This window comes from Pimephales promelas, chromosome 20, assembly GCF_988280905.1.
Source record: "Pimephales promelas chromosome 20, fPimPro1.hap1.1, whole genome shotgun sequence".
Lineage (NCBI taxonomy): Eukaryota > Metazoa > Chordata > Actinopteri > Cypriniformes > Leuciscidae > Pimephales > Pimephales promelas.
In genome coordinates this window covers 16,588,196-16,612,350 of record NC_142788.1, presented here as the reverse complement: position 1 = coordinate 16,612,350, position 24,155 = coordinate 16,588,196, and the positions used below count along the sequence as shown (strand labels likewise).

Here is a 24,155-nt window from a genome sequence, read left to right as displayed (position 1 = left end):
AAACCACTAAAACTGTTCACACTCCAATGTTCAGACCAAAACTACACCCTTGGTTTTGGAGAGTCCTCTTCAGTTGGAATGAGTCTTGTTTTTGAAAGCACAGTTACAGGCAGCAAAATTACTTTTGGCCCTTTTCAGTCTGATTCACAGGCTGTTTTTCTCTGCATTGCTGGACCTAAGATGCTGAAGCTGTTTTTCTCATTCTAGTTCACTTCAGTAAGTATATTACTGGCAAGGCGCTCGTAACAGCCCACCTGTGACCCTCTCCCTCTTGCTGTGAGCAAAGATGGCCAAATGTGTGTGTGTATATATATATATATATGTATACATAGCCAATAATTCAAATCATGTGAGAATCTACGTGTGATCAACAGAAAAATGTGATTAATATAACCCTGCTAAGGTCTTTGTTCTTCATTTCAACATCAGTTTCTCTTCCTTTTCATTCCTTTTTTGACATTCCATTTCTTTCCTTTTCATCGCCCTCTCACTGGCAATGGGAAAATGTATTTTTTCCACTCAATTGCTCCCTCATCAAGAGAGTTCACTTGCATTGATTTAATAACCACAGGGTGACGTTAGTTCCTTTGAAGACTTTCTCCCCTTTGATGGATCTTTTCCTGATCTGACCTTTTTGTTTCTCCTCAATACAATTATTTGAACTCCTGCAGGTCAAAAACAGGTGTTGCCGCTTGTCACACGTCACTAATTCAGCCAGCAGTTGAGTGATTTCCCTTTCTCTGCATCATTTATAAAAAATGAAAATACTTGTATCGTTGGATGAACCAAATAAATATATAAAAATCAACCTCAAAAGAATGGCTAGTATTAATTATAATCAAACAGCAAGACTGCCAACACTCTCCTACAGAGAAATTTCATAGGGATATGTTTTGGGCAAGTATCTCAAATTCACATTTTACTGATGATAGATTAAAAAATATCTAATGAATCACCAGCATAGTTGAAAACACTTATGTTCAAATATATCAGTTAATTTATATGTCACTTATTACTGCACACCTGCACTGAAAGTAAACATTGCATGTAATATATTTTTCTTAATTTTCTGCACTAAAAACAAAGTCAAAACGTTTTAGGATTTTCATGAATTAATGTCAAAAGGCATCCAAATTTAATGAGGCTGAAGTAAAGCGTTTCAGTGCCATCTACTGGAAAAAGTTTGTTCATCAAACCAAGTAATCTTTTCTTTCTTACTTCACTAAACTTCATTAAATGTCTTTCGAGGCATGAACAAAAGTTTAATGTGCAATGTATGAAATGTATTAATGAAAGTGTTTGGTGCATCATCAGTTAACAAAAGTCAACAAATATCCATAAATTAAAAAAAAAATCATATGCCACTTCAGATAAAGGCTTTACTTAACCCGATTATTACATTTATACTGTTAAACATACAGATTCTGTATTTCACCTGTTTTTCACAGTAGCATTATCATGTATTTGCATTGTTTGTGTGGTCCCTAGAACCTGCTGAAATCCCAACTTCAGTTCAGATCTGTTCTGATGTGCGTGGTCCTCCTTTCTGGATCTCCTGCATAATGGAGTGGACCACTTCAGATGTAGTACACTGACCTCCCAAATCAGCAGTCTGCAACTGCAGGGAAACAAATCAAAATACAGATGTAGAGAGGTATGGAGATGTATTACGGCAGACATGTTTTTGAGTAAACAAGAGTAACATTAACTTATTTGGCTTATCATTGGCAAAGTTGAATGGCATGCAATCATACAGCTGTTTGACATAATCAGATTTAGCATGTATCATACCCGAGTTTCAGACAAAGTTTTCAAAACTGCCTTTCGAATCATCCTGGCATAGGTGTGAAGTCTAGGAAAGGAAAAGACAGCCCAGACATGAACAATCCACAGTTCTTGATGTGTATGTATATTTATGGTGTATGCCATAATGCATGAAGGAAATGAGGATCTAATAACTGGAATATTGGTAAAAGGTCCATTGAAAATAATAAAAATTAATATTTATACTCACGCATTTTAAGTGGTCCAGCATCACGCATCCGGCCAGCAGTGTGGCCGTGGGGTTTGCAATATTCTTGATAGCAATGCTTTTCCCAGTGTTTCTTGTGGCCTGTATAAACACAAAGAATACCTCATATCTCCTCTAGTCACTCCGACAGCTGACATATCCAGTGCCTGCTCTGTTCATTCTTCTTACGCTCTCAAAAACAGCATAGTCCTTGCCATAGTTGACTCCTGGTACCAGACCTGGACCTCCAACAAGTCCAGCACACACATTGCTCACCACATTTCCATAGAGATTTGGCTTCACCATCACATCAAACTGCTGGGGTTTAGAGACCAGCTATAGAAAAAAATATGATATATAAACATTGTCCTATAGAGTAATTATGGGTCTGTTTTTTAAACCTTTCAATGGATGCTCAGTTCAAAGGTTTGGAGACTTTTTAAAAGATTTTTTAAGTTGTTGTTTTTTTGTGCTCACCAAGTATGCATTTATTTGATCAAAAATACAGTAGAATTTTAATTTATTTATGTGATGAAAAGCTGAATTTTCAGTGTCATTTCTCCAGTCTTCAGAGTCAAATGATCCTTCAGAAATACCCAATACTGATTTGATGCTCAAGAAACATTTCTGATGTTAAATAAATTGTCAAAAATTATGCTTAAGCCTCCAAAGAATAGTTATAACATGCAATACAATATCATGTATTTTCCCATTTAAATACCTGCATGGTGGTATTATCCACAATCATGTCATCAAACGTGATATCATTCAGGATATCCAGCTTCCACATCTTTACAGCACTGCAGGAAAAGGCCATCACCAAGCTTCCTATAAAGCAAAAGAAAAACAATCCCAAACTAATTCAAACTTGTACCATATAAAACCAATATGTGAACAAGATTCAACCATTCAAAAGTTTGGGCTTGGTAAAATGTCTTTTAAAGAAGTCTCTTACGCTCCCCAAAGCTGAATTTATTTGATCAAAAATAAAGCAAAATATTAATATTAAGGCATTTTATTTCAATATATTCTAAAATGTAAATTATTCCTGTGTTGTAAATCTGTATTTTCAGCATCTTTACTCCATCTTCAGTGTCATGATCCTTCAGAAATCCTTCTAATATGATGATTTACTGCTCAAGAAACATTTCTTATTATCTGTGTTGAAAACTGCTTACTATTTTTGTGGAAAACATCCATTTTTGGGGATTCTTTGATGAATAGAAAGTTCAAGAGTACAGCATTTATTTCAGATAGAAATATTTTGTATTTAATAAATAAAAAACATTATAAAAATGTTCTTGTCACATTTGATTAGTTTAATGTCTGCAGAAAAAGTATTCATTCTTTAAAATATATATAAAAAATATATAAAAAAATCTTTTGAACAATAACTTATAGGCAGATATTTTCTGAAGCAGTATTTTGCCTGATGAATTGGCTGAAAATAAAGCAGGTAACGAGAGGCTCTCACATGATATTAGCTTTGTGTACTGCTGTGACCTTGTGGTGACCTTTCTCCCTGGCCAAGTTAAAGGCATACTCAGCGATCCGCAATGAATTTACACGTGTTATGATCTTTAGACTCTCCACCACCCCAGGAACATTCTGAAAGTAAGAAGATTTAAACTTGAGGAATGTGTGTTCAGTACCAGGTGTCCTCAAACTGTAAGAGACCCAAACACAGACCTCATGCTCCAAGCTTCTGTACTCTCCTTCAGTATTCTCCCTATGATGACATCAATGTCTCTGTGGTGGCTCGGGACTCCGGGGAGAGACTGACAGTGCATTACGTTAGCATACAGGTCCAAAGATGTACTGTGGGAGAATTAAAACAGTTTATATAAACTCTAAAGATAATCAAGTAAAGACAAAAATATATTTAAACATCTTACCGAAGCAAATTGTTCCGGGATTTATGAGATTTCACTTTATGAGATTTAAAGAGTATTCCCTGTACTACATTAGAAATACGAGCACCGCTATTTAATTATGATGATAAAGTCCATTACTTTTATGTTAAGGGGAGACACTACACTAAGTATCTTTTCTGATTTTATACAACATTTTATTCCTTAAAAATGGCAAAAATGTATTTATTTATTATTTACTGGCTGTTGACCGTATTTTCTGATTTGTGGAGTGATAGAGATATCCAAAATCCCTTCAGTGAAAATATGACTCTAATATATATTAAAAAAACAAGAATTTTAAACCTGACTTCATCCAATGTTCAAATTTTTGTTAACAGTTAAGTGGCCGATTTTAAAACTCTATACCATTTTGTCTAAAATTAAAAATATAATCAATTATTTTAAATGCTATGTGAATTTCGACATGATTTAAAACTGATATAGATTTTCAGAAGTGTGAATTTACGTGCTTGAATCATACACCAAGACAACCATTGTAGGTCAATAAGGTCATAGACATATAAAATATTTATTATGTAGGCCTCTCCTTATGAAGCAACTTATTTTTTTTAAAATAAGCTCACAGGTCACAGGGGGACCAAGAACCAACCAGTGTCCTAATAGAAATGGTATTACATGTGGCACTGAACAAGTTTTGCTTTTTCAAAGCATTTGTACAGAGAATTGATGAGATGAAAAGAATATTTCAATTACATTTTTTATTACTTGCTGTCAAGAACTGTCAATTGAAACAAACACTAACCAGTCAATCCGAATTAAAATTAAAACAGTAAATAAAGGGAAAAAAAGGTATGTGTTGAAAATAATATAATCAATATGATATTTGACATACCAGTCATTTGCTAAAAAATATCCTTAATTGAAAAAATAGCCCCTAATTTAGGCTACTCTTGCAGTCCATTGGCCCTAAAAACAGTTTATTCCCACAAAAGTTACACAAAACTTCAGAAATTTTAATCTACCAATTTTCTTCATCAACTTTTGAATGAACCGGTTCTTTTGGAAATGGCATGCTTCGGGTTTGTCACTTTGCTGTATGGTAGTTGTAGTCTTTTAAGCAAACATCCTGATACAAATTCAGACAGAAATAAACTACATCCTCCAGACTCAAGGCACATCGCCCCTCCCACTTTCCTCAGCTCGCCTCCACTCCCACTTTCTGTTGGTCCGCGGGGAAGTCGCAAGATGGCCGACGTCGCATGAAAGTATGTTCCTCTCCTCAACATGAAGTCGTGAGTGAGACAGAGAGCGAGGGAGCTTACGTCGGGCTTTTGTTTTTGTTTTATTTTAGTTGTTTTACTTTATTTTCCCCTTAATTATTCATCTCATTCCGAATCGCAGCAGCCCCCGATTTGTCTCGACTAGTTGACGCGTCAATCACGCCGGGATCTGAGCTAACTGGCTAAGTGCGCGAGCTAGTTTGTTAGCCACAAACTGTAGCTCTTATAACTGTTAACCAGTACAGGACATACTGTATCCACTACCAGCTAGAGTTAGTTTTAATTACCTAACGGGCATGTTCGATGGCAACGGCGTAGTTGTTGTTTAGTTTGCAGCTAGATGTGTTACAAATAGGATTATATTTTGATGTTACCAACATTGTCGACATCATAACTGTAGCGTGCGCGCCGTTATCCCCCATCGTTACGTTGTAGATCGTGCAACATAATAATTGATGAAAATAGAGAGACTTTAGCGGGATTATAATATTGACACCGTAAGGAATGGACACAGATCGCACTTACTCGACCAAATGTAATAAATAGCCACGCGTATCTGGAATTTTACAGGGGGTCGGTTGACAGTTGCATTTGTCGGATGATTTACCAGACATTTCAGATCTTTAGTTATCCAACTAACGTTATAACCGGTCAGATCTAGTTCTGAACACATAACCAAGAAATTAACTTCTATAACTAGGTTTATCCATCTCAAGCGCATAGACAGACACAACATGGGAGTTCAAGGCTTTCAGGAGTATTTGGAGAAACGCTGCCCTGGGGCGGCAGTTCCAGTAGATCTTCTCAAGCTCGCCCGAACGGCAGGCCGTCAGCCCCCACACCATCATCACCATCACCACCACCACCATCCCCATCATCCAAGCTCACTGCCTCCGCCTCCCCCGCCAGCTCGCATTCTGGTCGACGCAGACTCTGGCCTTCAGCGGCTCTACGGGGGCTACCAGACCGACTGGGTTTGTGGAGGCGAGTGGAATGCAATGCTCGGCTATCTGGCGGCGCTCTCCCAGGCCTGTTTGTACCAAGGCGGACTGGAGCTGGTGGTAGTTTTTAACGGCACGCTTGGGAAGGATCGCTGGCCGGAGTGGGCGCGGCGGGCACAGGGGCAGCGGCAGACGGCCCAGCTCATCGTTAACCATGTCGGAAGCAAGGCCACGCCCCCTCCGCGGGCCTGGTTCCTGCCCCCGGCCTGCCTGAGCCACTGTGTCCGCCTCGCCATGTTCCGATTCCGCGTGCGGGTGAGTGGCCTGATGCCCTCTTCGAGAGGATCTTTGGCTTCTGTTGTCTTTCTATGAATTGTCTTCTTTTATTCCTTCTATACATGCAACGTGATTTAAATGCTTTTGGGGTTTGCTTCTGTAAGATCAGTTATTCGTGATATTATAAATAAAAATTAAAAAGTCAGAAATATTCATTATATTAGTTAAACTACTTTTAAAGGTGCACTCGTGCAAAGTTTACACACAATCTTTTAGGGCTGTCACTAACAAATATTTTGGTAATCAAGTAATCAGACGATTATTTTGGCGATTAATCGGATGTTTTTTGTCGTAAAACATAGCCTGGCTAACGCCAGACCCAATGGGCTTTATGCCTAGCTGCACTACTTCCTGAACTTCAGCCAGCTCCTTGTTTCCTGTCTGCAGTTATTGGCCAAATTGATTAATCCAGGTGTGCCTGGCCTCAGTTGGCATGGCAACAATAATCAGACACACCTGAATTAATCAATTTGGCCAATAATGGCAGACAGGAAACAAGAAGCTGGCTGAAGTTCAGGAAGTAGTGCAGCTGGGCATAAAGCCCATTCTCGTTGAGACTTGGGTCTGGGAACTACATGTTCATTTTCTCGTATTTGAGGCGTGGTTTACGAATGCCCGGTGCCTTTATTGGGTGCTAAGAATGTCTATCAAATGTGCCTGTAGCTCATAGCCAATCGTTTCAATTAGAAAAACACAAGTATTAAGTACAGTTTCACATAGATATTGCATTGGAAATTGTTTGCGCTTGTACTTCACAAGTTTAAAAAAAAAATTTTAAATTTAATTTAATGACTGAAGTGTCAACAACTTTAATCAGGTACGTGTGCACAGCTGAAAGTTATGCTAAAAGCGGTAGCTGTATATTGATATTGAAAAGCAACACAACTGTGACAACCACAGTAGGTAGTGTACAGGTATAATGGCCATATGATATTAATAAAGGTTGACCGCCTCCTGTACCTCGTCCTCTATTAGGGCGATTAATGGCGAGACAACAATAATGACTGGGGTCTTGTGAATTTTAATGCCAAATGCTACTCTTTTTTCAAAATAAACTTGCATTCTGAACTACAACAATATAAGGCTGCATCAAATGGTAATGTCGTCATCGTCTTGCTGCTCCCTCCCCATTCTGTGATTGGTTCCGTAAATGAGGCGAAAATCTGGGCCATGGTATCCAGACCGCCTTTTAGCGTGAATAAAATCGCGCTGCGGGACGGCAGCATGGGGAAACCCAGACTAGGTAAAAACAGACCTAGGCAAACAACTTGAACAAGTGCCTTTAAATTTAAAATGACTTAAAATACATGTAGAATAACAATGAGGCAGTACTATTTGGTATTATAAGCAAGTGATCATATGGTTTCATTGAACAACACTGTTAAAATACATAATACAATACACATAATTTAAACAACGCGTGACCATTCGGCTATTTACGGTTTTAACACAACAGTCTGCAGATGCCTAGTATTGTTACACTTTAACAGCAGATGAAATCCTTGTTAAAATTGGCCAAATGACATTTAATTCAAATGTTCAACTTAATCTTTAATTTGTTTGTTATATTTTTATGATAGAAAAACGCTACATCCACTGTAATTTCTTGAACAAGAATACGTGGACATCAAAACGTGCAAACTCAGAGTGGGGGTTTAAACTTTTTATTTTGAAATCTTGATGAACAGTTCGCATATTTAGAAACATACTGATGTATGTATTCTTTGTGTTGGTTTATAAATGTTTACCTTACAAATCTGATGAAATGGTGCACATTGCGTTCCCAGATGAACGTTATAAGCAACTTAAACTTATGGAATATGTTGAGATGGAGTTATGAGATGCGCTGCACGCATATAAATAATAACAGTTCATGTGGATCAGCATTTGTGAATTTGCATTTGCATTCCATGGAATGCTCAACTATTTTGTCAGTACTTAAATTGAGTACTTAAATTTTATTTTATCAAATTCAAATGATCTTCATGTGAGACTAGTCAAAATCAGTACTGCAATAAAAGCTGTTTTATTTCACGTTAATCGAGCGTTGATGATGACTGATCTGAAATTAAGTTGATTTAAAAGAACAACTTAACTATAGTTAACAAAGTATAGGCTAAATGAAATATATGCATTCTTATAGTTATTATTTTGCAGTAAATGTAAAACTGAAAAATAAAAGTAGCCTACAGAAATACACTTTTTAATAAAAAAGAACAATGATTCAGTTGTTACTGTAAAAATTGTTTTGGTTGTTATTTTTGTGCAAGTAATGTTTATTTTTTTTATTAAGAAAATGTCAAAATTGGGTATAACTGGAACATAATTTTATATTTAACACAGCAAACAGTGAGGACTTTGCCAGTTTGCCACCTCATTTCAGGACACGGCACGCGACTGCATCACAGGACAAGTCGAATACTACTAGCTTTATATTAATAACCCATGGACACTTTTTCTGGCGGAATAACTTAATCATGGCTAACAGTTGGTTAGACATTTTCTAGCTAGTATGTGTTAGTGTTGTCTGGAATATTTATCTTTGACACAAACAGTACCCTAATAGATTAATATACAAAAATATATTAAATACAATTTTGGATTTTCAATACAATTATCTTATTATCTAGTTCACTTTTGACCAGATATTTTCTTATCAAATAAATTGATCTGACTTACCTCTGGCTTATAGCTCTGAGTGGGATTATATAATATAATATAATATAATAACTTTATTTAAAAATAAAATAAAAAGATTATTGAATAAGCATATTGATTATTTTACTTTACAGTAGTAAAATGTCAATACTTATGACTTTAATTCTTGCAAGTTAGGGAATTAACCCTCAAGCTTTTATTTTTGTGACAGTAACAACAGATTTATAAACTCTTCTCATTACAAATCCGTGTGATACTGTAATCATCTATTCACAGGAGTGTTGGAAATAATGTGAATATGAAAAAAACTGCATAACTGGTGCATGTTAAACTTGCAGACAGAGATGGAGTTTGCTGCATTTACTGTGAACTGAGCCACTCAAGTATAAGAACACAGTGATGCCCTTCACTATGAAACACGCAACAGATACTTAATTTAAAGACACTGCGAAGCAAGAAAGCTCAGCTGGTTCCAGTACATTGATACTGAAGAAAATGATCATTAAAACAGTTTCAAATATTCAGAATCAATATGTATTGTAAAATGTATACTTTTGACAACACTAATGCGTTCCAATTCAAAATTCCATAAGCAAAAATTAACTGAATGCACCTTTAAACAAATGGTTACATTGTGGTTTGATCAAAAGTTCAGCGCAATGGGAGCTTGTTACATGGTTGTTCTCCACTCTGCTCGTGGTGTAGGTGGTGCAGACCCTGGAGGACCACCATCAGGAGGTGCTATCCCTGTACAGAGACTATGGTTTTCAGGGTCTGATTGCACAGGACTCCGAGTTTGCGCTATGCAACGTTCCAGCCTATTTCAGCTCCCACGCTCTCAAGCTCTCCTGGAATGGCAAGAACCTGACCACTCACCAGTACCTGCTATCAGAAGCGGCTCGCCAGCTCGGCCTCAAGACCCAGCACCTGCCAATCTTTGCTGCTCTTCTTGGTAAGGAACACTGCAGTTTTGTTGTGTCCTGGCATGTGAATTTATTTTATAATTACGTTGTTTAGTTCTAAATGTGGGTCTTCATCAAAATCAGGTAACCACATTCTGCCAGATGAAGACTTGGCTGCCTTTCATTGGAGTCTTCTAGGCCCAGAACACCCTCTTGCCTCCCTCAAGGTGCTTATACAATGTCATTTCACTTATTTTAAAATAGTTTTAATCTTCTGTAATTGTAATAGATAATATAGACTTGTGCATCCTTAAGCATCAGATTTATCACTATAACCCATTCTTTTAATTTCTTCCCTTTGTTCAGGTAAGGGCTCATCAGTTAGTCCTCCCTCCTTGTGAGGTTGTTATCAAGGCTGTATCTGAGTATGTGGCATCCATCAAAGATCTTGGGAATTTAGATTCGGTGGCCAAGGATGTTTTCAAGCAGTCACAGGTGAGGCATGGCTGTGTTAACATTTGCATTTTCATGTACTACTTTGTACACTTTTACTGTACTGTTGTTATCTTAAATGCTTATCCTAACATGGAGACTTCCCATTTTCTAACGTCTAGTCACGTACAGAAGACAAATTTGAGAGGTTTAAGAAGGCAGTGGAGTATTTTTCAGCGGCCAGTAAACCAAGACCTCTCTCCATGGGACCTTCTCCTTACCTCTGTAGGTAGAATGTGGTGTTTGAAGACTATTCACTGTACACGCACAACCTTTTAAAAAGTTTGGGGTCAGTATGGGTCAGCAAGGATGCATTAAATTGAACAAATGTGACAGTAATTTTAATACATGCTCTTGAACATTCTTTTTCATCAGAGATTCAAGAAAAAAATTGCTTTTCACAAATTTTAAGTGAAATATTATATTATAAATATTTTCAACATTAGTAATAATAAGACAAATGTGGATTGAGCAACAAATGAGCATTTTAGAATATATGTAATGGCTAATGGTTGCTGAAAATTTATTCTAATAGAAAAGTTGTAATATTTCACAATATTGCTTTTTTACTTGGTGAGCAAAAGAGACTTCTTTTATATATAAAAAAAATAAATATTACAGACCTCAAGCTTTTGAACTATATTATGTTTAGTTTCATCTGTTTAGCTTTCAGCAGCCTTAAGACAAGCTCTGACATACTCATACAATGTTAATTTGTTTTCTCTTGACTCTTCCTTCTCTCAGTTCCAGGCTTTGGGCCTAATCAATTTGGCGGACCTCCCGGCCACATGGGGGCAATACAGCCTCTAAAAGCTCAGGTAATTATTTACCGTACAGTAACATAAAAAAAGGTCTTTAATGTTGTGGTTTGCGACATTGCTGGCAAAGAAACTAAAATCGACACGTTTATAGACTTGTTTTCCGCCAAAATAAAAGCTCATGGGGTTATCTCTTGCATGTGAAGAAATTCTGAATTATTTTTTATACAATATATGGCTATTGCTGCCATAGGAATATTATTTTTATTAGCATTAAAAGTATTATACAGTGTAATTATAGACACTATCACAACTAAAAAGAGGTTTGAGTCCCCTTTAAAGTTCAGGTACAAGTCAGTGCACAGACCTTTTCTTATTTCAGTTTGGGTTAGAGCTCTTAATTTTGAACGCTCAAAGTGCCCCTGAACAGATTCACAAAATCCTGTGGGAAACACTTCAGATGTTTAGTGCTTCAAATAACATTTATTTTCCAGAAACAGATTTCAGCAAATAACCTTTTGCTGTTCTCCACAGTTTGGCCCACCCCAGGTGTCAGGTGTTAAGGTGCCTTATCCAGGTGGGCTCTACGGACCCAGCCCTGTAACTGGTCCAGCCCTTTCATGCCAGAACCCAACTCAGCCTCTGCAGGACTGTAATGATTCACTAGTTGGGAAAATGGGCTTTGCTGATTGGTCTGCTCCATATGATTCCTCTCAAGATGGCAACCGACAGCCCAATCATCACACTGCTGCTCCCACAGGCCCCTCCCCCTCATCGTCGTCGTCTTCAGATGGGGAGGAGCATAATGACACCAGCACTAAGTGAGTCCACTTTGTACGCAACCTGTTCATTGTGTCGTACCTGTTAAACTAGCAATCAAAAATTATTTAGAGCAAAATAAATATGAATTTTCTGTCGTAGTCATTTGGCTGACAAGTCCACAAGATGGGAAGATCCCAGTGGACGGGGCGGGAGTGGCTCTGGGGACGGCCACCATGGTAACGGAAGTGGGCCGTCCATTCCATCATTGCTATCCATGCCAACACGGACTCACATGGACATCACAACACCACCCCTTCCACAGGTCAGTGCCGAGGTGCTGAGAGTGGCGGAGCACAGACACAGGAGAGGACTCATGTATCCACAGATCTACCACATCTTGACCAAGGTACCGCAGTCACACAGCATGTGCTCACAAATAAATAGCATTCTGGGAGAGTTTCAGCCTTAGTATTTTTCTCTGCTGAATATGCAATGGCACAGCCAAAAAAAAAAAAAAAAACTCTTAGTTTTACTGTTTTCCTTCACTGAAACAGAGTGGCTTACTGAATTAACAGTGACTCATTTATTTGTTTAGTTTTTCCTTTACGTCAAGTCTATCTTAAAAATGAAACCTCCTTGTGCACCTCAATTCAGTATCAATATTGGTGTTTATATGACAACATGTATATGTAGTTCAAAAATTAATAATAAAACTGTGCAGTATATTTTCATTTAAATAATGTAGTAATATATAAATAATAATTTAATTGTAAACTAAAATTGCTGACATTTACGATGCTCTGAAATATTCAAAAGCAGCTTATAATACCTTTGAGAGCTCTAACACTCTTTTCTCTCTTACTCTCCATTTCTTCCTTCTCTTATTTCCTGTCGCCTCCCAGGGGGAAATGAAGATGCCAGTGTGTATAGAGGATGAGTGCAACCCTGACCTGCCTCCTGCTTCTCTACTTTTCCGTTCTGCCCGCCAGTATGGCTACGGGGTGCTGTTCAGCTTGGCTGAGACCCAGCGGAGGCTTGAGAGACTGGCCATGCGCAAGCGTAGTCCCATTGATGGTGAGAGGCAGGGTGGGCACTGGACATAAACCTTGTGTAGATGAGACTTTAGAATAGCGTTCATGTTGTAATTGTTACAATACCAAAAAATCAATAGCTGATATCAATACAAGGAAAATTTTGTGATTCTCAATGCTTATTTCAGAACAACAGCAGAAAATTGTGCGTTATTTAACACAATAATGTTTAGATTAAGTATTACCAAAAAGTTGTCTTAATTATTTGTGAAATGTAATGTATTTAAATAGCAATAAGAACATTTCCCGATAAGAAAATTTGGCCGATATCTTAAAGCTGATAAATTTAAGGAAGTGTCTTCAGCTGAGACACTTTAGATGTGCACTGTTCTTTTAGATGTGCACTCACAGAATGTTCACATAGTGTCAGCCAACTTTTATTTGGAAGCTAAGCTAGCAGGCTCTTGTGGTGAAAGCTGAGTAGTAGGGGTTACCATCCTCTTTTTCCCGGACATGTCTGGCCGTCGATGTCGGATTCAGCTTTTGCTTTCTGCAGTCCCCATTCATTGTTTACATGCTCACCGTTTTGTTTCAATCTAACTGGATTCATTCTGATTGGTGAATTTGAATGTAGTGTTTACATGAACGCTAAACAAGTGATCGGTTGATGTGCGTTTTAACATTGCTAAGAAAATCCCTGCTCCTCCGTGAGAGATACGAGACCGGTGCGTCTCACAGGAGTCGCTCATCGGTAGTCACGCCACCGGCCTCGCACCGTTCTCCACACGGCCCTAGCCTTGTCCTGTTCGCCACAGTAAACATAACGAATGGCGACTTTAGAACGCAAAAGCCGAATCCCGGACATTACGGGTCTTCTCGAAACACATTTTCCGGCAGACTCATCATGGAGACTCACTAGTGGCCTTTAGACTTTTAGACGTTGTTTAACTAATACGCTCTCTTACCGGTAGGAGTGATCTTGTTTTAGATCTTGTTTTGCTTTTAATAATGCAGATATTTTGGCCTCCTATGTCTCCACTAACTGAGGAAGACAACGTCAAAAGATCAAAATCAATCTAAATCTTGTTTCTGTTTGACTCTGCAGTTCCCCCAGTGATTGTAAAGGAGTGGTGTGCCAGTAAAGCTAAATCTGCCCTGACCCCAGAGCTCGTTCCAGCCCTGTGTTTCCGCGAGTGGACATGTCCCAACCTGAGGCGGTTGTGGCTGGGCAGAGCCTCAGAGGACCGTAGCCGTCGTACGCGAGCCTTTCTAGCCTGCATGCGCTCTGACTGCCCTGCCCTGCTCAACCCGACCTGTGTGCCATCTCACCTGCTGCTCATGTGCTGCGTGCTCAGGTATGCTTGTGAGATGTTTCTCATAGGACATTGATATGGTTCACTCCACTCTGAAAGACTAGATTAGTAGGTCAGCACTAAATCTGAGTAGCTCTGGGTGTTTTGAACAATAATGTGTGTTTACAGGTATATGATGCAGTGGCCGGGGGGTCGCATTCTTCAGCGCCATGAGCTTGATGCCTTTTTGGCTCAAGCTGTGTCCAACCAGCTCTATGAGCCTGACCAACTTCAGGAACTCAAGGCAAGTTATGTCTCAGTAACTGTTGTCATACAGTGACCACCTATTATTAGGGCAAAAACTGTAGGATATTTTACAGCTTCTCTTTTGTTGACAACAGGCGGTTTACAAGTGCTTCTCGTTACAATTTTAGGCAATTTTAGTTATAAGCGACACAAATAAATAAAAAATCTGCCAGAAAAATGTATTCTTTCAATAGAAAAGCTCTGATTGGGGATTTAAAATCTTGACATTTGGCAACCGCAAGAATGACAGAATGAGAACATGGATCCATCATGCCACAGTTACCACTGTGCAGGCTGGTGGTGGTGGTGTAATGGTGTGGGGGATGTTTTCTTGGCACACTTTAGACCCCTTAGTGCCAATTGGGCATCCTTTAAATGCCACAGCCTACCTGAGCATTGTTTCTGACCATGCACATCCCTTTATGGCCACCATGTACCCTCTGATGGCTACTTCCAGCATGTCACAAAGCTCGAATCATTTCAAATTGGTTTCTTGAACAGGACAATGAGTTCACTGTACTAAAATGGCCCCCACAGTCACCAGATCTCAAACCAATAGAGCGTCTTTGGGATGTGATCGGGAGCTTCGTGCCCTGGATGTGCATCGCACAAATCTCCATCAACTGCAAGATACTATCCTATCAGTATGGGCCAACATTTCTAAAGAATGCTTTCAGCACCTTGTTGAATCAATGCCACGTGGAATTAAGGCAGTTCTGAAGGCGAAAGGGGGTCAAACACAGTTTTAGTCTTCCTAATAATCCTTTAGGTGAGAGTACAGTAATATAGTAGGCTAATTCTTACATTAACTGATTTGTTAAACACATTCAAATTATAAATAAAACATCATATAATGTGTCAACCTCCGACTATCATGCTTTCCGTATATCAGCCTATGCTATTTGGATTATCTCTAGGCCTACTCTCAATGAACAATATCTCAACACTAAATGAAAGGCCTGTCTCGAACAAAAGGATGTCAACGAACATTTTTCGTCACAGATTTCGTTAACGAAATTAACACTAGTGTAGGGCAGCATTTACTGCAAACCGAACATTCTGAGACATTGCCGTGTTTCAGACTGAAACACCCAGCCCATAAATTTATTTTATTAAAATGCAGCATCTGCAATTTGATCATTTTATTTGCAAAGTCGAATTTTGATTTCGGTTTTATTTTTGATTAATCGTGCAGCCCTACCAAAAAATTACTTTGCTTTATTACTTGGGCAGATTTATTTAATTTATTCTATGAATGTGGAACTATGCTCAAAAATAAATATTGTATGTTGGTATGTTCAGTAATAAGACTTAAAAACCAGCATGACAATTTACAGTTCAAAATCTATGTTTTGTTTAGTTTAAAGTGCATCAAGTATCGCCCATTCTTGACCTTGAATCATGTTTCTAATTAAATATTTACTTTTTGTTAAAGTGAAATTGTTAAAAGCAGATGGATAGAGAGCTGTGGTTTGAGACTAAAGCACATTTGCATGTGTTTTCATGTTCTTATATAACGGTAAAGACTCAGATTACAGTAAAAGCTGTGGGAGGAGGGATTGAATTGAACACTGCACACAACATACCCCAATGCAGTCTTTATCTTTGTATCTTCCATGCTTTATTAAATGTTTGTTCACAACAATTTTGACAGGTTTTTTCTTTTCGCTTTTTTTGCCTTGAGGCAACACTTGTAAATAAGGACTCAATAGCTTAGCTCAACTTCAATAGCTGTATGTCACATAAAGCAAAATGTTCAAGCATTTCTTTAAAATGGATGCTGTCTTTCAACTGTCAGGCTGTCAATAATCTGTTTTGAAAGGGCTCTGTAAAATCTGAAATGACACGCTTCTGTGACATTTACCAGGCTGATGCCAAGCATGCCTCCGGATCATATTTCTTCTCTTTGACACTGATACCAGGTGGAGAAGGTGGATAACCGTGGGGTGCAGCTGGCCTCTCTGTTCATGAGCGGAGTGGACACTGCCCTGTTTGTGAATGATGTATGTGGACAGCCCCTGCCATGGGACCACTGCTGCCCTTGGGGCTTTTTTGATGGGAAGTTGTTCCAGAGCAAGCTAGCTAAAGCCACCAGAGACAGAGCCTCCTTACTTGATATGTGTGAAGGCCAGGTAACAAACGTATATCTGCAAGTGCAGCTGTTTAATATTTCAGTTTTGTTTTTTTTTAAATGATTTTGACACTATCCATGCAGGAGGAACTGGTTTCAAGGGTGGAGAAGATGCGCCAGGCCATTCTGGAAGGCATCAACCTGTCCCGGCCGCCACCTCCACCTCCACCACTGCCACCCCCTGCATTCCTCCCCCCTTCCATGGTGCCCCCTTTCTACCCCATGCATCCTCTTTATCCTCCTCGCCCATTAGGCTCCATGCCTCCTCACCATCACCACCAGCACCGGCCCAGGGCCTTCCCAGGTTAGACCTTCCTCTTATTTAGCACATTTATATTTACATTTTCTTTACTGCCCTTTGGGTGTCACTTAGTAATTGTCTGTAATTCCTCTAGGAATCCAGTCTATACCTCCACAAGGTGGCAAGCTGGAAATAGCTGGCATGGTTGTTGGTCAGTGGGCTGGGAACAAGCCAATCCGTGGCAGAGGGGGGTTTAATATGCAGGTGGTGTCAGTAGGAGGGAAAGGGTGAGTCCATTTTTTGTCATGATATAGTGGCCATTTGGCAGATTATTTATGGAAATATGACAAAGCCTCACAACAAATAACTTGCTTGTGAGGTCTTCTTTCTCCCTGTTGCTCTTGATCTTTATTATCTCTCGCTCACACCATCTACTGTTAAGGACTAATAGCAGCAGGTGGAGATCTTTTTTCATGCAGTGAATATACATGCTGACTGCATATGTATTTCCTAGGGTTGTAATGGATCATCACGGTTAGCACTCGAACACCAAATTGATTCATCTTCCGCGTTTCCTTGCGCTTGTACGGACATAAGACACATTGTAGAAACCACATAAAGATGTATATTTTAAATATTTCCCAAGTATTATGATTAAAGGCCAATGTCATTAATTAGTTTAAGCCATAGATTATATCCAATCAACAGTACAGTATGAAAGATATGTTATAAAACATTTAATAGGCTAAAAAAAAGCATAAACACATTGTAATAAATGTTTTAATATGTCAGGGCTCAATGTTAAGTTTTTTTTACTGGCCAGTTCAGATTTTTACTTGCTCTGCTTAAATGCACAAAGTTATTGTTTTTGTTGTTTTTAACCCATGTAACATTGGAAACATTGCTTTAAGATTTTCAGGTTGGTTAAACAGATAGGAAATATACAGAAATTGAAGAAAGTTATCAAACATTGCACGTTCTTCACTGCAAAAAGTATACTTTAAATATAGAATCCTTATTAAAGCTACAAAAGTTATTCAGTCAACAGCAGTGAGGGATTTTCTTTTATTCTTTGGTTAACATTAATAACAGCAGCAGGAGGTTTATTAGGCTGCTGTCACTTCAATACATGACGCACGACATGGGTCTGACACACACTACACAAATGTGCAGTGTTTACATTTGTAATATAAGCACAAACATTATTTGTGAGCCGTGCTGGCAAAATGGGTAGCAATAAGCAGCTAATTTTTTTCAGATTCTGTACTAAAAAACTGTCAAAACGATGTATGAATTGTTTTGACTTTGGGTCCTATTTTAACGATCTAAGCGCATGGTCTAAATGCACTTGAAAATGAAGCTGTGACGTGTTTTTTGCTAGTTTTAGCCCAACACAGTTATCATTTTCCCGTCCTGTGCCACGTTGTTTAAATGGCGAATACATTTGCGCTGATCTGTTCGCCTATGAAAATGTTTTCGCTGGTCTGAAAACGAGGTGTGTAGGGATTCAGACACTTTAAAATAGCACTTTAAATAGATCTTTGTTTTTCAGTGCTTGATTTTACTTTAATATACAGTATTAGCAGGCATATTGGTTATTAGCTTTAAAAAATACTGCCAAAATATTGTTGCATTCCTAACACACATGTATATAAAACCTCTGCCCCTTTTCTTCTATTGTTTCTTATTTCCCAGAAGGGGTAAAGAATTGACAGTGAAAGCAAGGGGAGGGAAGAAAGTGACAACCAACAGAACACAGGTCAGTCCGACATATATCTATTTTGCTCTATAAACGCACAGAATTCATATTGACATTGTTTAGGGATGAGATGGAGTTTGATTTGCTTCCTTTCCCAATGTTTCTCGTAGACTTTGTCCTCCTCACCTCCCTCCTCCAGCCCCCCAAAGCTCACCGAGGACGTTAAAGCGGTGGGACGGCCCATGGAGGGAACGGGGTCTCCTTCACAGCAGCTGAACGGCAGCTCTTCAGGAAGCGCCACTGGTCAAGCCCTTGACCTGCCACCACTGGCCCAGCCAATCCAGTGTGCCTTAGCCAGCAGAGACAACCAGTCAGAAGATGGGGTGGAGGTAGAGGCCCCTTGTTGCCTTGACGACTGCCCATCAGATGGTGCACTACAGAAAGAGGAGTAATTACATCCCAAAATGTAATAAGAATGAGAGAGTGAGAGGGAATGATTTAAGGTCGACTGCCTTTTCCTTGCAAAATTGAATATTTAGGGCACAGTAGCCACTTTGTGTTGTCATGGTATAATTTATGATGCTGCACATGCTGGAAACGACAGATGGACAGTGTCAGGAATGCGGTCTATGTGTCACCTTAAGAGCCGGGTCTGGTTTAAAACTGAGCTCGTTTAAATCACAACCCTCGATCGCACATTACCCTGAATCTTCGGATTCTGGACCTCATCCTTTCCGCTGGCCCATCATTGTTGTAGCATAGTGAAAAGCTCTCGAGTGTTTTTATTTTGACACACTTTTCTTTTCAGACCATAGTATATTAAATGATTGCCTAAAATGGCTACGAAAAGCCCCGTAATGCCCAAAGTATATTTGAAAAATGACCTACTCGAAACACTTGCACATGTCAGTTGCACAGCAGCTCCAGCTGTTTTTAAAGTTTCCACCACACAGCAAAGAATTACACTATTTGTTCTGCAGTGTACCACATAGGCAAGGATTTTAAGTCAACACTGCCCTGAATAGAGTAGACGAGTGGAAACCGGAGAACGCGGGTTGTATTTGTATGTCACAGTGTGCATTCACACACACATGGTAGTCCCTTTGTTTGGTTTTGTTTTGTTTTGTATAGAATCTTATCAAAAAGTGATTTGCATGTGGAGAAGTTGCAATTGTCTTCAGCGCAGGGGCCACAGGCGGCCCGTGAAGTCCAGGCCCAGAGAGACGTGTTTGAGTAAGGATGAGCAAGAGGAAGGGAAAGAGTTGTACAGGTTACACTCAGCATCACTCTGTTGCTTTATCCATCTCACATGTAGACAATCTTCTTTTTAGGCCCACAACCCACTGAAGAGTCCCAGAATAGTTCCAAATGAGATCTTTAAAGCACCTTACAGTCGAAAATATACATATGCAAATTCCTCCCCACAATTGATTGTATTCTAACGTAGAGCACTTAAAAAAAGCACTTATTTAAGATAGTACTATGCTATATAGAGAGACAGTAATTTGGTTAATTGGTTAACTTCCTTTTAATGAGCAGCAGACCTGAAGTCATTCCTTTCAACAGTTTAACTGTCCAAATACACTTTTACCTTGCGTGTTGTTTACCAGTATGACGTACAAATCAACACCAACCCATTTGAATGTGAGAACGGAGTGTGTTGTAGTCTGCACTTTGTTTTAAAACTGAAAACACAACTGGGTTGTCCTCGAACCAGGATAAAGAAAAATCGAGGCCTCTACCAGAATTAGGGATGTGTTCGGATTGAACCGTGATACTGTTCGACATCCCAGCCGTTTGTATATAGACCCAAATGTACATGATCCTGTAACGCTATGACGTGATTTACGGGAGTGATTTTATCAGTGGTCGAGAATGCACACAGTCCCTGCCATTTGACATCTCTCAGCTTCACACCGTTTTGGGTTCTAGCAGCTCTTTTCGTTCTCTCGTTGTTCACGTCTCCCTTGTGCATGTGTACCACGTGGATGCTTTTTTGTACATGTGCATTCTCCCACCATCGCTAAAATCATTGCAATTTTGTTTCTCTGCAAAGTAATTATTGAACAAACCTTAGGATCATCTTTTATCGTGACAGTCATTTAAAAACAAATCAGAGTCTGTAGTTCTCCAGACCGTTTCATGATCTGTCTCGTCTCGTTTTTGTGACAGTCCTATGAACTCGTGCACTTCTGTGTTCAAGACAGTACTTCTATCGAGGCAAATGGGCTTTTAAGTCAAAGCCGAACGAAACACCCTAAAGATTAAAGCTGCACTTGCCATTATATTGACCATTTTGCATCGGATGGTTAGGAAATTAATTTTACTTACATGTTAATGTTTTAAATCCATTTTAAAAAACAAAATACTTGTTTTGTACCAATAATTTGTTGGACTTGATAAATGAGAATTTAAATGTAATAATTAACTAATACACTTGAGAGAGGCTATTGCATTTAATTATCGTAGTTTAAAATCTGTACAATTGACAATGTCAAGATTACATCACTGCTTTCTATTGAAGTTTTATGATGCACCTTATTTTGTTAAAAAGTTAATATTATATTTAGTGCCACTAAAAGTATATCGAAAGCTCTAAGTCAGATTATGGAAGACACCCATTATTATAGTTATGCGACTATGTATGTTCTGCAAATTCTCACTCTTGAGGAACCCAGACAGATCAGCCCATCAGAAATATTACAATTACCTGAAGCATGCATTATGAATGCAGTTTGCTATGGTCAAAATGTGTAAAAAAAAAAAAAAAAAAGAAGAAAAAAAAATGACGTCGATATATCGGTGTCAGAATATGAGACAATACCGGACAGACTAAACCAAGAAGAATCTTGACCGTAGTGTGACAGGTAGTATTTGTGAACTTATACGCTAAACGGTCATGTGCGCTAGAGCATTTAAACCTCAACCTTAGGTTGTCACGTTTTATTACGAGTTAAGTACAGTAGTGCTAGTTTTCAAGAAAGGATCTCCAGCATGTTAGTGCATATGAACATGCAAACACACCCGTTAATGGAATTTTGGTTTCCGCCGAATAACTGTAGATCCTTTTAAAAAAAAATGTATTTTTCATCTGTGATTAACAGCCTTCTCAGTTAGTTGGGTTTTTTCCTCAGTGTGTTTGTCATAGAGTATCTGTAACTCCTTCACATTTAGTTTTAAGTATAATCTAAGAAAGGAACAGCATAAACCGAAATATACAGACACACCAAATAAAGATATAATCTCTCTCTTTCACACACACACACACACACACAATACCTTTTATTATACCTTTAGCTAGACGTCAGTTAGTATAAAGGAGAAGAAAAATAGTATAATGTTTTCATATTCAGATAATTAATGTATTGTCCAGTGTGTTCATTTCACTTATAATTATTTGGATACTTAAATTTGCAGTTTCAGATGCTCGGTTCCAAAGTTACCCTCTCCAAAGCTTCTCTTCTCTGTTCTAGATTGCTGCTTAAACTCTCAATCATACATTTATAGCGATTCACGCGAGTAAAATATAGATTAAAAGATATCTAGTTGATGCCCTGGAAATCAGTGAGGTCGCTCTGGCCGTTGCTGTTAGAATGGCACTGTTTCACTCCAGATGTTGGTCCTGATAAAACTGAATTTTCAGCACTCAAATCTGGTCACAAATGCAGATCCCCCCACAGTTTTGGGTCTTATACACTTTTTAATGTTTTCCCTTTTTATTATTGCCTTTGTTTCCCCTGCAGTCTTCATACTAACAATGAGAGATTTTAACTTTTATAATTAGCCTGTAGGGTAATCTTAAACGAGAGTTGGTAACATTTTCAACAGTGAACTGAGAAATTTAACCTTACCATCTTTGGTTTCTTTCAATTGTGAAATTGTGTTTTTCTTACGTTAAAAAAAAAAATGATTACAACAGCTACTCCTTTGACCGTTGCTACATTTAGTATTAAAATTTGCTTAGCGGAGATAACTAGATATTTTTTAAGTGTAATGATTGCAATTTTCCTCACCTGTATTTTGTATAATATCGTTTCAAACCACTTCACCATCATGATGTAATTTGTTACTTGCGTAAATAACCCATTACTTTGTTTTAAGCATTGATTTTTCAGTCTCTTTAAAATTGTTACAAGCTGAATTACTTTGAGGAAATCTAATTTTGCTTCCTTGCACACAAAGCAGACTAATATACATCTGTGCGACATTAATTTTCAACCAAAGTAAATTTCTGGAACCTACTTCCAGTATATAGTTAACAGTCTTTGATTCTCTTTCTGGATCCTGTATATATGATTATACAGCTACGTGTTTTCAGTAATTGAGATATTAGAGTACGACGTAAAGGGTCCGTAATCCGATTCTAAATGAAGAAAAAATGTGATGTTTACATCTTTTGGTGAAAAGTGGCTAAATCTTGTATCGTCCAGTTTCATTGCTAAAATACAATTTCTTTTTTCCTCTCAAGTGGAGCTTAGCGATTAACCCTAGAACACTTTAGCTCCCCTGCACATGTGTTGTCCCTCTGAAAAATGTAGCTTCAATGTAGTCATGGATAGGTTAAGTTTGAACACATACTGTAACCATGCACACATGCGCGCCTACACACACACACACACACACACACACACACACACACACAGCTATTTTGGTAAAAAGAGTTTTGCCTGTGCATTCCTGTAGATTTGTGTCTGGACCTCAGATCTGACTCTTGCTTTATAACTGTTTCCCCTGTATCCTGGCTCAGTAGCCCTTCACTCCACAGGACCACTGGTGTGGTTTCAATCCTAGTCTGATAACAGCAATGTGTTGTGTACAGTGGCCCACTGACATCCTACATTTCCTAGAAGTATGTAGTAGCCTCTATATCTTGTCCCCATTGCTTTATAGCATGTGCCCCCAAGACTCAACTCAAGACACATCCATTTGTAGGCAACACATTCTGTCGTTTGTGCTTGGAAAACTGATCCACTCATCAACACACAATCGCATTGATGCATGCATCAAAAGCTCCAAAAAACTTGTGAAGTGAAGGGTAAAGTTCATTATTATTATTGCTGTTATGGTTATGATCGTTATTAACAATTTCTTATTTTTAGTATAAAGAAAGCACCTGATTGTTTTGGAAAGAAACTTTTCTTTTTAATTTGTCTTGCTGTTGTGGTCTGATTTCACAATGGATTGGGGAGAAAGCCAAAAGGCTCAAAGAAAGAGAGAGAGGGAGAGAGAGAGAAAGTCAAAGTTGGCAGTCATGTTTGTATGGTTGGGAAATGACTTACAGTGCTGAAATAAAATTTATTCTTTTAGTAAAAAAGGATTTGGGGTGTTATTTTCCTTTTTTTCTTTTTGTTAAAGGCTACTCGAAGAACCTGCTGCTATACTGCCATGTTCTAAATTAAGGGTTAACACTCGTACTAGATTAAAGTGGTTAACATTAAGTA

General features: G+C 38.5%; 1 protein-coding gene and 1 pseudogene across 2 annotated transcripts; one reads left to right on the top strand and one right to left on the bottom strand.

Moving 5' to 3' along the window:
* Positions 1–1,168: 1,168 nt before the first annotated feature.
* LOC120463635 (isocitrate dehydrogenase [NAD] subunit gamma, mitochondrial-like) lies at positions 1,169–5,463 on the bottom strand (annotated as a pseudogene). The gene is made up of 8 exons (XR_016147956.1): positions 5,453–5,463; positions 3,701–3,829; positions 3,486–3,619; positions 2,733–2,839; positions 2,201–2,347; positions 2,015–2,113; positions 1,792–1,852; positions 1,169–1,618 (listed from the first exon to the last, which is right to left on the bottom strand). The product of XR_016147956.1 is annotated as an isocitrate dehydrogenase [NAD] subunit gamma, mitochondrial-like (transcript).
* On the top strand, positions 5,102–24,028 carry fam120c (family with sequence similarity 120 member C). Its single transcript, XM_039652884.2, has 16 exons — positions 5,102–6,421; positions 9,806–10,052; positions 10,147–10,229; positions 10,369–10,497; positions 10,617–10,719; positions 11,239–11,312; positions 11,787–12,073; positions 12,174–12,420; positions 12,917–13,088; positions 14,151–14,400; positions 14,527–14,641; positions 16,566–16,775; positions 16,859–17,078; positions 17,170–17,302; positions 18,711–18,774; positions 18,885–24,028. The coding sequence occupies exons 1-16, from the start codon at positions 5,900–5,902 to the stop codon at positions 19,164–19,166; spliced, it is 3,138 nt and encodes a 1,045-aa protein (XP_039508818.2). The 5' UTR covers positions 5,102–5,899; the 3' UTR covers positions 19,167–24,028.
* The last annotated feature ends 127 nt before the right edge of the window (positions 24,029–24,155 follow it).